General features: G+C 35.7%; 1 protein-coding gene across 2 annotated transcripts in view; it reads left to right on the top strand.

Annotated features, from left to right (window-relative positions):
- Window positions 1-14,570, top strand: part of SETDB2 (SET domain bifurcated histone lysine methyltransferase 2) — an 89,178-nt gene that overhangs the window by 3,488 nt on the left and 71,120 nt on the right. For both annotated transcript variants that reach the window (XM_060079694.1, XM_060079692.1), the window contains exons 2-4: window positions 3,592-3,955; window positions 9,700-9,825; window positions 10,861-10,926. In XM_060079694.1, coding sequence (XP_059935677.1) covers window positions 3,940-3,955; window positions 9,700-9,825; window positions 10,861-10,926 — 208 coding nt within the window. In that variant the 5' untranslated portion in view covers window positions 3,592-3,939. The remainder of the gene's footprint in view (window positions 1-3,591; window positions 3,956-9,699; window positions 9,826-10,860; window positions 10,927-14,570) is intronic.

Here is a 14,570-nt window from a genome sequence, read left to right as displayed (position 1 = left end):
TTTCCTTTTCGTACTTATCCCTCTAATTGGTTTTTTTTTTTTTTTCTTGAGCCTAGTTGGTATTTAGTCAATAAGTTCAATTAGATATTCATGGTGAATTGTTCTGTCAGTGTAAAAGATTTGTCTCTTGGGGCCTCCCTGGTGGCGCAGTGGTTGAGAGTCCGCCTGCCGATGCAGGGGATACGGGTTCGTGCCCCGGTCTGGGAGGGTCCCATATGCTGGGCTGGGCCCGTGAGCCATGGCCGCTGAGCCTGCGCATCTGGAGCCTGTGCTCCGCAACGGGAGAGGCCACAACAGTGAGAGGCCCGCATACCACAAAAAAAAAAAAAAAAAAAAAAGATTTGTCTCTTTTATTGGTTTTCATATTAACTTCTATTTTGTTTGATATGAATGTTTTCTTCTTGTATTTGCTGGCATGTCTTTTTTTCACATCCCTTCATTTCAACCTTTTGATGACATTTTGTGAGATTTAAGTGGGTCTTTTATTTTAAAATATAGCTAGGTTTTGCTTGCAATTTAATCTGAGTCTCCTTTAATAAGTAAGACTTAACACATTCACCTTTTTTGTGATTATTAACATAATTGGCCTTTTTCTTGTCCTCTTATTTTCCTTGCTTCCCATTGTATCTTTTATATCTTATATTTTTCCATTTCTCATTTTAATTGAGGTTTGCCCCTAGTTTTCTTTGTTCTGTTTTCTTTTTTTGTTTGTTTGGGGTTTTTTTGTTTGTTTGTTTGTTTTCTTTTTCATAGATTACTTTTACATTTTTTTCTAAAGATTTATTTATTATTTTAAAATTTTATTTAGTTTTGGCTGTGTCGGTCCTAGTTGGGGTGCGCGGGCTCTTCGTTGTCTTGCGTGGGCTTCTTTAGCTGTGGCTTGCACGCTCCAGGGTGCGCGGGCTCTAGTTGAACGCGAGCTGAGTAGCTGCGGCGAGCAGGCTTAGTTGCCCCGCGGCATGTGGGATCTTAGTTTTATGACCAGGGATCGAACCCACGTCCCCTGTATTGTAAGGCGGATTCTTTACCACTGGACCACCAGGGAAGTCCCTACTTTTACATTTTTAACACAATTATTAAATTTATATTTTCCTAACAAAGTCTACATTTCGTTTGTATTGATATCCTCCCTATGAAGAACTTAGTATGCTTCTACTTTATTTTCTCAGATCTTGCAAGAATCCTCTTCCATCCCTCCTTCAAAAAAGAATATAAATTTCCTGTGGTTATATCTTCTAGCAATTTGGTTTCATTTGTCATTAAAACCCATTTTTAATCTGTATTTATCTAGTATTAATGTGTTTTACTCATTTATTTGCTCACTTTTGCTTCTTTTACCTCAGTACTTCCTTCTATGTTAGTTTTTATTCATGAAGTACTTTATTTCTTTCAGAGTTTTTGAGTGTCTGTAAAAGCCTTCCCCCCCAGCCCCCCCCATTGAAAGATACCTTGGCTGAAATAGTATTCTGGATTCAGACTTATTTTCCCTTTACACTTTGCATCTGGCATTTCTGATGAGAAGTCTGAGTACCAGTCTGATAAACATTCCTTTTAGATAATCTAGATTTTCTGAAAGTTTCTGAGACCTTGTCTTTCTTCTTGATATTCTGAAGTTTATCCATGGTTTGTTTAGTGGTATGTATTAAAAAGTTTATCTTGCTTGATACTCAATGGACCCTTACCCACACTAGCTACATTAGTAGGCTAATGTGTTTTCCAGTTCTGAGAATTTTTTGGTCATTATTGCCTCTTCTTCATTCTAGTTATCCCTCCTTTTATTTCTTTACTCTGTGTTCTGAGTGAATTACTCAACTCAGTTTACTAACTGGCTCTTCATCTGAGTCTATGCTATTATATCTATCTATTGAGTTTATTCAATAACTTTTTATATCCAAGATAGCCAATTTGTTATTATTATTATTTTTTTGCGGTACGTGGGCCTCTCTCTGTTGTGGCCTCTCCCGTTGCAGAGCACAGGCTCCGGACGCGCAGGCACAGCGGCCAAGGTTCACGGGCCCAGCCGCTCCGCGGCATGTGGGATCCTCCCAGACCGGGGCACAAACCTGTGTCCCCTGCATTGGCAGGCGGACTCTCAACCACTGCGCCACCGGGGAAGCCCCCAATTGGTTATTTTTTTTTTAAATTGTATGTTTTTTCACAGGTGAGGTTTCCTTCTTCAGCTCTTTGATATTAAATACAATATTTGCTTTAAAATTATTTTCAGGATGCCCTATTTTTTTGTGTGTGTGTGGTGTGTGGGCCTCTCACTGTTGTGGCCTCTCCCGTTGCGGAGCACAGGCTCCGGACGCACAGGCTCAGCGGCCATGGCTCACGGGCCCAGCCGCTCCGCGGCATGTGGGATCCTCCCGGACCGGGGCACGAACCCGTGTCCCCTGCGTCGGCAGGAGGACTCTCAACCACTGCGTCACCAGGGAAGCCCAGGATGCTGTATTAATTCTCCTCCTTAATATAAGTTCATCAGTTTGGTAGGCTTGTTAAGTCTCTTTCTTGGTGTAGCTTTCTTCATATGTTTGATGATTCTTGGTTGTGTATTCATCTCCTCTGAGAGGATTTACTCTTCCTTTTGCCGTGGTGACGTGTTTGTGGTTGGCATTATGTCTGCAACTTCCCATCTGTTTCCTTTCCCTAGAGAGGTCGCACAGACTCAATCTATAGAGAATTCCCTTTTTGTTTTCAGCATGACTTTATTTTTTTAATTACAAAAAAAATTACCATTTCTGCAGATTTGGTGTGGTAGTGGGAGAAGAATTTATATGTTGACTAACATCTTGAGACTAAAATTGCTGATCTCTTTTTGACCTTTTAGTTCTACCTCTAGGTGTATATCTTCAGGAAATAATCAGAGATATGCATAAGATATATTCCAGCCTTATTTATTATACTGGAAAAATAGAAATAATCTAAATGTACACTATACAGGTTTATTTATAGTACTAATTATTAACTTATTAAATTTTAATAATTGCATAATTATTGTTTATAATTGTTCATATTACACTAAAGGACATAATAATTGTTCTTTAGTGTAATTTAATATATGGATTATTGACCAAAGTACATTATACAGCCACTTAAAAGTCATATTACAGGAAAACATTAATGACGAGAGAAAGTACAGGATATGTTATCAATGAAAGATTATAAAAAATTATACATACCAGAATTCAAATTTTGTTTTAAAAGTATATATACTGAAAGAATAATAATAATTGCTAGCATTTATTGAGTCCTTTGTAATGTGCCAGGTATTATTCTAGATGGTTAAGTCTTAACCTCACAACAATCTTTTGAGGTAGTTAGCATTATTATCCCCATTTAAAAAGTTTTTTAAAGTTTTATAAAGTGGAGATAGTTTATATTAATTAACATATATATTAAGTAGATGATTCTTAATTTTTCTGTAATTTTCCTAATATTGATATTTTACATGTTTTCCCAGTTAATATGTATTCTTTTTTCATAATAGTTCATGCTGTTTTAAAAGATAGCGTTTTTGTTATAAAAATCTCTTTTTTCTTATATATTTTATTATTTACAAATATGCACCATTCCTTATTGTTTTCCTTACAGAATGTTTCATGCATTCATGGACCGAAAGATGGAGTTGGTTTTTATTTTTAAAATGATATTGTCAATGATCTGATACGACTATAAGTATTCACTTGATGAAGATGCACGGACCTGTCATTAAGTTGGACTAGTGATCATTTCTGAAAGTTTCTTCAACCACAGTTTCTACTTGAAAATTCAAGTATCAAAGAATATTTGGTTTAGAGTGGTATAATGATGTATTTTCTCTGAGTACTGCAAATTTCATAGAGACCACATTTGGATTCCAGTTATATTCTACAATCAAAGTGATTCAGTTCTTTGATAAAGTTAATTTTGAAGAATTTTGTTTGTAAACAACGCCAGAAGATGGGAGAAAAAAATGGTAGGTTGAAAAACCATTGTTAAACTTTATGTTTAAAAGTATATAGACTACTTAATGAAGCTGAATTGTGGAATTTTCAAGGTTTTTCTGTGCAAGTAACTTTTCTAATTAGAAAGAACTAATAGGATTTATAGGATTTACTCTCATGTAGCAACAATTTTGATTGTCTTTATAATTAGTTGTGTATCTGTAATACTAAGTCACTACCTTAATGTACTTTTTAAAAATATACTTTCTTTTTTTTTAGAAAACTTACAGATTTACAGAAAAATTGATAGTACAGAGGGTTCCCATATTCTCTGCACCCAGTTCTGCCTATGATTAAATTCTTACATTTGGCTGGTACATTTGTTACAATTAATGAACCATTATTGACCCATTATAATTAACTGAAGTCCACAGTTTATTCTTATTTCCTTACTTTATGTCTTTTTCTATTCCAGGATCCTATCCAGGATACATTACATTTACTTATGTCTCCTTAGGGTCCTTTTGCATACGACAGTTTCTCAGACTTCCCTTGTTTTTGTAAGATTTTGTATCCAAGTGTTTTGTAAGATGCCCCTTCATTGGACTTTTTGACTGATTTTTTTTTTTTTCCTCGCGATTAGACTTGGGTAGTGGATTTTGGGGAGGAAGACCATAGAGGTAAAATGTCAGTTTTATGAAATGATATCAAAGGTGCATGTTACCAACATGATTTCTCACCTGCTGATGTTGAGCTAGATCACCTGGCTGACATAGTGTTAAGTGGCTTCTCCACTGTAAATTACTACTCTTTTTTTCTCCGTTTCTCTACTATACTCTGACAGGAATTCACTGTGTGGAACCCATACTTAAGGAACATGAATTTATGCTCCTCCTCTTTGAGAACAGAATATTTACATTAATTATTCAGAATTCTTCTGCAAGGGAGATTTGTCTCCTTTCCCCAATATATGTTTTATTCAATCATTTATTTACATCAGTATGGATTCATGGATACTTACTTTATACTTTGGGTTATAATCCAGTACTGTTTCATTTTGTTCTTCAAATTGTCCCAGGATTAGGCATTTGGAGCTCTTTCGGTCAGCTTCCTGTCTCTTTGACATACCCCCATCAATGTAGGTGGTTTTTGTTTTGTTCTTTGTTTTTGGTTTTTAGCACTTCCTTATTTTCTGGTACTATATGATGCTCCAGGCTCATCTTGTATATTGCCATAGTCCTAGAATGAGCCATTTCTTGAATGAGCCCTCCTGGTTCCTTTTATTGGAGAATGGTATTACAAACTAAGATCTGGGCAGTAGGTGTATTCATTTGTTATTGGGGTGTCTTGCTTCTGGCCCTCTCAGCTGACAGAGCAAGGTATATATAAATATAATTGTATATACACATATCTATAAATATTTCTATATGTAACCATCTGTATCTGTATTGAGCTAAACATGAGTTCATACTGATGTTTCTGGCTCTAATCCATTACCACATGGATTATTCTAGCTTACTCTCCTTGCTTATCTATAAATTCCCATTATCTGTTATCCATTTATTTAATTGCTCAATTCTAGTATATGTGTATAGCAGTATCAGAAGTACTGTAAACTTATTCCCAGGTGTGACACCTCAGTGCTTGTGCAACTTCCTTTTGCCTATAGTTTACAGAGTCCATTTATTTCCAAAGTTATTTAGGTCAGCACCTTTTCCACCCAGCCCTTCAGAGAGGTTGTGTATACATTCCTTCCTGGGATCCCTGATCTCTTAAATGATCTTTTAAAATTTGCATACATTAAGCTTCACTCTTTGTGCTTTCAAGTTCTATAGGTTTTGACGAATGCATAATGTCATGTATACACCATTACAGTATCATACAGAATAGTTTCACCACCCTTTAACATAATTGTAATATGCGGATTGTTTACAGATTGTAGTACTAATTTCACTGGACAGTTATCTAGACCAGCAGTTTCAAACTTACTTTTGGTCTCAGGACTACTTTATACTCTTAAAAGTGTTTAAAACCCCTAACAGCTTTTGTTTATGTGGATAATATCTATTCATATTTACTGTATTAGAAAACTGAGAAGCTTCAAAAATGGTAATTGGCTTATTTTTTTTAAATAATAAGCCCAACATGTTAACAAATTACATTTTTGTGAGATATAACTATTTTCTGAAACGAAAATAATTAGTGAGAAAACCATTGTTTTATATTTTTACAAGTCTCTTTAATAGTTGACTTAATAGAAGAGAGATTCTCAGATCTCCTTCTGCATTCAGTCTGTTGTGATATGTTGCTTTGGTGTAAATGTATAAAGAAAATGAAGCTTCACACAGACAAGAAGTTGGAAAAAGGAAGAATATTTTAATAGCCTCTCAGATAATTGTGGATATTTTTCTTTGATACAACTACAAAACTCAACAAATAGTCATTCCTTCAAGGTCAATTATAGTGTGGAATCTGAATTCATATCAGTGAGCTTTTTTTACACTATGTTACATTAAAAATCCATTGGTTTGTCTTGCACTTTGATGGGCCTTTTACACATGTATGATTTTATAACATCATTCATTGGCCTCTTGGAAAACATTGGTTCAATGAATTATGCAGATTTTTCCAAATGTTGACACATTTAATCATACAGTATTTAAAAATTACATTTGTTAATATTGCTACCAATCTCATCAAAAAGTGATTAGTTATTGAGAAGCTCTCACGCTTACCATGGCAGATGCAAGTTTTCTAAATTTTCAATTTCAACTTGATAGCTTGAATTTTTCATTAGCAACAAATGCTGTTACTTTTGTCCTTCAAGTGATAGGCTCCCTTTATTCATGTTTGAGAAAATGTGTACCAAACACCCAAGTTGGAAAAAACCATAATTTTTATTAGTGGTTCTTTTAAGGAAAAATGGTTTTCTATGAAAAAAAAAAAACCAGCTAGTTTAGCTTACAACTCAAACAATCTCCCTAGTGCTTTTCCTTGAAACAGCCATTGTACTGTGGTAATTATTTATGTTGCTTTATCAAGGACCTTCTTAAGTGAAATAGGTGGTAAATAATAACAATGACTTACTAGTAGTTTGGTGCAACTGCCTTGGTTCACACTAAGGCTCCAACATTTTTACTCACCAGTGCTTTTGAACCATCAGCTAATGTCAATATAGGGAAGAAAAGGGGAAATAATGTCTTGATATTACTATTAAAATAGTTTGACCTAGCGTATTGTCTGAAAGGATTTGGGAACTCCCAGGAGTTCATAGACTACACTTTGCTGATAACAGGCTCAAAGGTGTCCAGAGATTCTCTGGACCAATGCCCTGAAGCTCTTCAAGGGATGGATGGAGAAATATAGATATATACATATACACATACCTAGGTCATTATTGATGTATTTAGTAAGCACTCCATGTTGATGTTCTACAGAAGACCCCCTTTTCATTCTACAAATTCTCTCTAATCACATCTGTTCTGTGGCTTTAGCAAGAATTTGTGTGCTATTGACTCCAAAATTTGTATATCTGGACCAGATCTTACCCTGGAGCCTGTGCATCCAGTTTACTTACCCTACTTGAATTTCTCACTTGTCCCTCTACCTTCATTCCCTATCGCAGTGGATACCATTATTATACATATGGTTGCCTGAGTCAGAAATGTAGAAATCATTCTTGTCTTGTCCCTCTTCCCACTGCCACTTGAGTGATATTTTTAAGAAGCAAAATTAATAACATAATAAGATGCTTAAACCTCTTGAGTGGCTCCCCATAGCCTTCCATATAAAAATAAAGTTGCTTAGCATGGCACTCAAGGCTATGTCACAGCCCCTATCTGTCTCTAAAACATCATTTCTCATTCCTTTTGTCCTTTCACATTGCATTTTTTCAAATGTTGAAACCTTTGTCTGAACTGTGCTATGGGGAAAAAGGAAAAGTAGGCTTAGTCTTGTGTAGTACACATCAGGCCAGAGAGTTAACAGTGAAACAGCACCCCTCCTGAGGCTTCTATGATAGCAGCAGCCTTAATTAGCCAGAGGTTCCCCCTTTGGTTAGATGACTGCCAGGGAGAGTTGGGACTCTGAGTCCTAAGCCTCTTTTGAAGAATCTCACTCCATTACCAACTTAGAGGTTCTGGGTTTAATTTTTAATATTAAGGAAAATGTATTTTTTGTAAACTTACTTCGCTGTCTGCTCGTTAATCCTCCCAATGGCTTCTCAAGTGACCTTTCTACAGTGCAGTTATTGTTATGTTTCTCCTTTGCTTAAGGCCCTATTCATTTTAAACATTTTATACATTAATTTTATATATTTTATAAATAATTTGTGTTTAACATTTTAGGTATTTTCTGTTACTTTTAAACATGGTGTAAGATTTGACTTTCGCCAATTTATTTTAATTGCATTTCTCATATTTCTGTTTCCAGCTTTGAAAGGATGATTTCGCTAGAAAAATTTTTTTTTTTTTTGCGATACGCGGGCCTCTCACTGTCGTGGCCTCTCCCGTTGCGGAGCACAGGCTCCGGACGCGCAGGCAGGCTCAGCGGCCAGGGCTCACGGGCCCAGCCTCTCCGTGGCATGTGGGATCTTCCTGACCCGGGCACAAACCCGTGTCCCCTGCATCGGCAGGTGGACTCTCAACCACTGCGCCACCAGGGAAGCCCTCGCTAGAAAATTTTTGATTAAGGTGTTAGCTTGCTGGGCATCTGAAATGTTGGTTTATCTATATAACTTTATCTGTAAAAGCTTTAAACATTATTGTGCCTCCTGTAAGTGTGAACAAAAAATGTTGCCTGCCATTTCAGTAAACATTGAATATTGCCTGCCATCAAGACTTAATCCACTACATCCGCCCCCAGCAGCACGCCCTGAGGGGAATTCAGAGTGTAGAAAAACCTGATACTAGTCCTAGTTAGTTAAGATGCATGTCTGAGGAATAACTTCAATGAGCCCAAGCTCTTGCATCTCCCCAGACACAGAAAAGCACTAAAATCATTAAACTGAGATGTCTGTCTTTCGTGATTAGCAGTAATCTTTTGATGTTTGACTACATGTTTTATTACCACCACCCCCCAGCCCCCACTCCCCGCAGCAAAAAACTTCTGTATATCCTGGCTCCTCCCTTACCTCTTCAGAGCAGTTCCTAGAGCTATCTGAGAGGCTGTCTCCCAGGCTGTGGTCCTCAGTAGTTTGCCAAATAAAACATAATGTGCAACTTGTAGGTTGTGCATTTTTCTTTCAGTCAACATAATTATTAAAAAGTTACTATCACAGATAGTTTTTAAAGCATTATTGTTAGACATTTAGTTATTTCATCAATTGTTGAGATGTTTCCTTCTGGAACCCTCCACTTCCATACTCAGTGGAGGTTATGTCCTTGAAATTTTTTAAATGAATGTGTCTGTAAATACACCCACTCCCACCCCTAGAATGAAGTCATTCCTTCTGTTTTCCAGTCAAGAAATAGTGTCACTACACAGAAAGAAAAATAAATTGTTTAGGCACTTAAAGTTAAAATATATATATATTGTCACTAAAGTTTTCAACACATTTTTTTTTTTAATTAGCAGAAATAAGTGAGATACCCAGGTCATATTTTTTGCTTGTAGGTCATTGTAAAGAAACAGTGACCAAAATCTTTTTCTTCAAGGAAAGTAATAGGCCAATTAAATTTTGATTTTTATTTAGAAACCAAGTATATTTTTAATAACATGTGCCTTAGGAAAATTATGTCTATTGAGCTCTTAGGCTATTCACTTACTTTTTCTTTAGGTGATGCAAAAACTTTCTGGATGGAGCTAGAAGATGATGGGAAAGTGGATTTCATATTTGAACAAGTGCAAAATGTGCTGCAGTCACTGAAACAAAAGATCAAAGATGGATCTGCCACAAATAAAGGTATGAAGCAATAAAAATGTTCAGTACATTTAATGCTGAATATTACCCACTCATAATATAGTTTAATATAATTCTGTTTTCAGTATTGCTGTTCGTTTTAAAAGTCAAATAACTTCTTTTGTTTTTTAAGAACCTAACATCAGTTCTACTTGCTTTTTGTGTGTGTGTGTGTGCCCCGCTTCTATAAAAACTTGTTTTTACCATACTGTGGACATTTTGTAAAACTGGATGAAGCTGATTACTTCGAAAAATAGCTGCTGAATTTATCTCTATTTATCTCAGGCTACCTTTTTCTCCCTCATTTTATCTTTTTTTTGGGGGGTGTATTGCAAAACTAATATCTGCTCATTGTAGAACATTTGGTACATATAGAAGAATATAACAGAAATTATCTTTTACCCAATCATTCAGAGACAACTTATTTTTTTAATATAAAAGTAAATATATAAATATATTTTGCCTGCTTTAAACAGAACTTACCTTAGTAGTCTTCAGAAACCAAACCTTGCGTTCTACATAGGCAGTCAGTTCAGTCAACCAAGTATTTTTTCTGCTTCTTTGTCTTCAACCTAAGTGGTTGTAGAACATAGACTTTTATATGGAAATTTCCTTCATTCCATCAGAACATATGATTTTCAAGCAAAATCTCCCCTGACTAGCCTTTATTTTTCCCCAGGATATTCTTAATACTTTATGGATGTTCTTATGACATTAATCTATGATGTGCTTGTCCACAAAATTAATACTATTTTTCATTTTCATATTCCTTCTCATTCCTTCATGAATCAGATATATCTAGGTTTGAATCCAGTTCTGCCACTTCCTAGCTTATTGACCTGGAATAAACAGCTTAACCACTAGGGCTTAATTTCTTTATCTTTAATGTATTCAGTAGATAATCATAAGAACCTCTTAGAGGAGTTGTGAAGATTGAATGAGATAAAGTATATAAATTGCCTAGTACAGTAGCTGACGTCTTGAGTGAAGATGATACTGCTGCTGATTGTTTTCATTCTTTTTTCCTTTCCTTAACAGAATACATCCAAGCAATGATTCTAGTGAAGGAAGCAACTATAAATAATAATTCAACTTTGTTAAAGGGTATGTACATTTCTAATCCCAATCTAGAATATTCTCTGCTGTTTTCTTGCTTTGAAGCAAGCCAGCCTTAATTATGTCAAGTTAACTGAAGACAGTTTAAAATAAAACTGTAAGATCCATATATGAAAATCAGTTTCCCTAGTAAACGAAAAGTCCTACCCATCCAGAGATAGGAAATGCATACTCTACTAAACCTCTCCGGGAAGGAATGAACAAATGTATCTCTTTTTCAAAAACGCTTTTACTATAAGAAGGGCAAATAGAATTCCAAGACTCCAAACCACTATAAACCTATTGATACTTTGTGTAAAGAACAATGCTAAAAGGTACTTTCTGGTATAGATAAATTGATGGAAAATTTTTTCATTTCTAGATTACTATTAGACCATCAGTCTAACAAATTTATTTTAGAAGTAACTGAACAAAGATAATGTACCAGGATTATAAAAAGAAAAATTGAAAAGTTATTTTAGATAAACAACAAGTCCTACTGTATAGCACAGGGAACTATATTCAATATCCTATAATAAACCATAATGGAAAAGAATATGAAAAAGAATACATGTGTGTGTATATATATTTATATTTATGTATATATATATATATATATAAATATATATATATATATATCTGAATCACTTTGCTGTACACCAGAAGCTAACACAACATGATAGATCAGCTATACGTCAATTAAAAATTTTTTTTTTTTTTTTTTTTTTTTTTTTTATTATTATTATTTTTTTTATTTTACAAATTTAATCAGTTATACATATACATATGTTCCCATATTCCCTCCCTTTTGCATCTCCCTCCCACCCTCCCTATCCCACCCCTCCAGGCGGTCACAAAGCACCGAGCTGATCTCCCTGTGCTATGCGGCTGCTTCCCACTAGCTATCTACCTTACGTTTGGTAGTGTATATATGTCCATGCCGCTCTTTCACTTTGTCACAGCTTACCCTTCCCCCTCCCCATATCCTCAAGTCCATGCTCTAGTAGGTCTGTGTCTTTATTCCTGTCTTACCCCTATGGTCTTCATGACTTTTTTTTCTTAAATTCCATATATATGTGTCAGCATACAGTATTTGTCTTTCTCTTTCTGACTTACTTCACTCTGTATGACAGACTCTAGGTCCATCCACCTCATTACAAATAGCTCAATTTCATTTCTTTTTATGGCTGAGTAATATTCCATTGTATATATGTGCCACATCTTCTTTATCCATTCATCCGATGATGGACACTTAGGTTGTTTCCATCTCCGGGCTATTGTAAATAGGGCTGCTATGAACATTTTGGTACATGTCTCTTTTTGAATTATGGTTTTCTCAGGGTATATGCCCAGTAGTGGGATTGCTGGGTCATATGGTAGTTCTATTTGTAGTTTTTTAAGGAACCTCCATACCGTTCTCCATAGTGGCTGTACCAATTCACATTCCCACCAGCAGTGTAAGAGTGTTCCCTTTTTTCCACACCCTCTCCAGCATTTATTGTTTCTAGATTTTTTGATGATGGCCATTCTGATTGGTGTGAGATGATATCTCATTGTAGTTTTGATTTGCATTTCTCTAATGAGTAAAGATGTTGAGCATCCTTTCATGTGTTTGTTGGCTGTCTGTATATCTTCTGTGGAGAAATGTCTATTTAGGTCTTCTGCCCATTTTTGGATTGGGTTGTTTGTTTTTTTGCTATTGAGCTGCATGAGCTGCTTATAAATTTTGGAGATTAATCCTTTGTCAGTTGCTTCATTTGCAAATATTTTCTCCCATTCTGAGGGTTGTCTTTTCGTCTTGTTTATGGTTTCCTTTGCTGTGCAAAAGCTTTGAAGTTTCATTAGGTCCCATGTGTTTATTTTTGTCTTTATTTCCATTTCTCTAGGAGGTGGGTCAAAAAGGATCTTGCTGTGATTTATGTCATAGAGTGTTCTGCCTATGTTTTCCTCTAGGAGTTTGATAGTGTCTGGCCTTACATTTAGGTCTTTAATCCATTTTGAGCTAATTTTTGTGTATGGTGTTAGGGAGTGATCTAATCTCATACTTTTACATGTCCCTGTCCAGTTTTCCCAGCACCACTTATTGAAGAGACTGTCCTTTCTCCACTGTACATTCCTGCCTCCTTTATCAAAGATAAGGTGACCATATGTCCGTGGGTTTATCTCTGGGCTTTCTATCCTGTTCCATTGATCTATCTTTCTGTTTTTGTGCCAGTACCATACTGTCTTGATTACTGTAGCTTTGTAGTATAGTCTGAAGTCAGGGAGCCTGATTCCTCCAGCTCCGTTTTTCGTTCTCAAGATTGCTTTGGCTATTCGGGGTCTTTTGTGTTTCCATACAAATTGTGAAATTTTTTGTTCTAGTTCTGTGAAAAATGCCATTGGTAGTTTGATAGGGATTGCATTGAATCTGTAGATTGCTTTGGGTAGTAGAGTCATTTTCACAATGTTGATTCTTCCAATCCAAGAACATGGTACATCTCTCCATCTGTTTGTATCATCTTTAATTTCTTTCATCAGTGTCTTATAATTTTCTGCATACAGGTCTTTTGTCTCCTTAGGTAGGTTTATTCCTAAATATTTTATTCTTTTTGTTGCAATGGTAAATGGAAGTGTTTCCTTGATTTCACTTTCAGATTTTTCATCATTAGTATATAGGAATGCCAGAGATTTCTGTGCATTAATTTTGTATCCTGCAACTTTACCAAATTCATTGATTAGCTCTAGTAGTTTTCTGGTAGCATCTTTAGGATTCTCTATGTATAGTATCATGTCATCTGCAAACAGTGACAGCTTTACTTCTTCTTTTCCCATTTGGATTCCTTTTATTTCCTTTTCTTCTCTGATTGCTGTGGCTAAAACTTCCAAAACTATGTTGAATAAGAGTGGTGAGAGTGGGCAACCTTGTCTTGTTCCTGATCTTAGTGGAAATGGTTTCAGTTTTTCACCATTGAGGACGATGCTGGCTGTGGGTTTGTCATATATGGCCTTTATTATGTTGAGGAAAGATCCCTCTATGCCTACTTTCTGCAGGGTTTTTATCATAAATGGGTGTTGAATTTTGTCAAAAGCTTTCTCTGCATCTATTGAGATGATCATATGGTTTTTCTCCTTCAGTTTGTTAATATGGTGTATCACGTTGATTGATTTGCGTATATTGAAGAATCCTTGCATTCCTGGAATAAACCCCACTTGATCATGGTGTATGATCCTTTTAATGTGCTGTTGGATTCTGTTTGCTAGTATTTTGTTGAGGATTTTTGCATCTATGTTCATCAGTGATATTGGCCTGTAGTTTTCTTTCTTTGTGACATCCTTGTCTGGTTTTGGTATCAAGGTGATGGTGGCCTCGTAGAATGAGTTTGGGAGTGTTCCTCCCTCTGCTATATTTTGGAAGAGTTTGAGAAGGATAGGTGTTAGCTCTTCTCTAAATGCTTGATAGAATTCGCCTGTGAAGCCATCTGGTCCTGGGCTTTTGTTTGTTGGAAGATTTTTAATCACAGTTTCAATTTCAGTGCTTGTGATTGGTCTGTTCATATTTTCTATTTCTTCCTGATTCAGTCTTGGCAGGTTGTGCATTTCTAAGAATTTGTCCATTTCTTCCAGGTTGTCCATTTTATTGGCATAGAGTTGCTTATAGTAATCTCTCATGA

The sequence above is a fragment of the Mesoplodon densirostris genome, chromosome 17, assembly GCF_025265405.1.
Source record: "Mesoplodon densirostris isolate mMesDen1 chromosome 17, mMesDen1 primary haplotype, whole genome shotgun sequence".
Taxonomy (NCBI): domain Eukaryota; kingdom Metazoa; phylum Chordata; class Mammalia; order Artiodactyla; family Ziphiidae; genus Mesoplodon; species Mesoplodon densirostris.
Note: the sequence above shows the minus strand (reverse complement) of the source record. Positions and strands in the feature narration are given on the sequence as shown.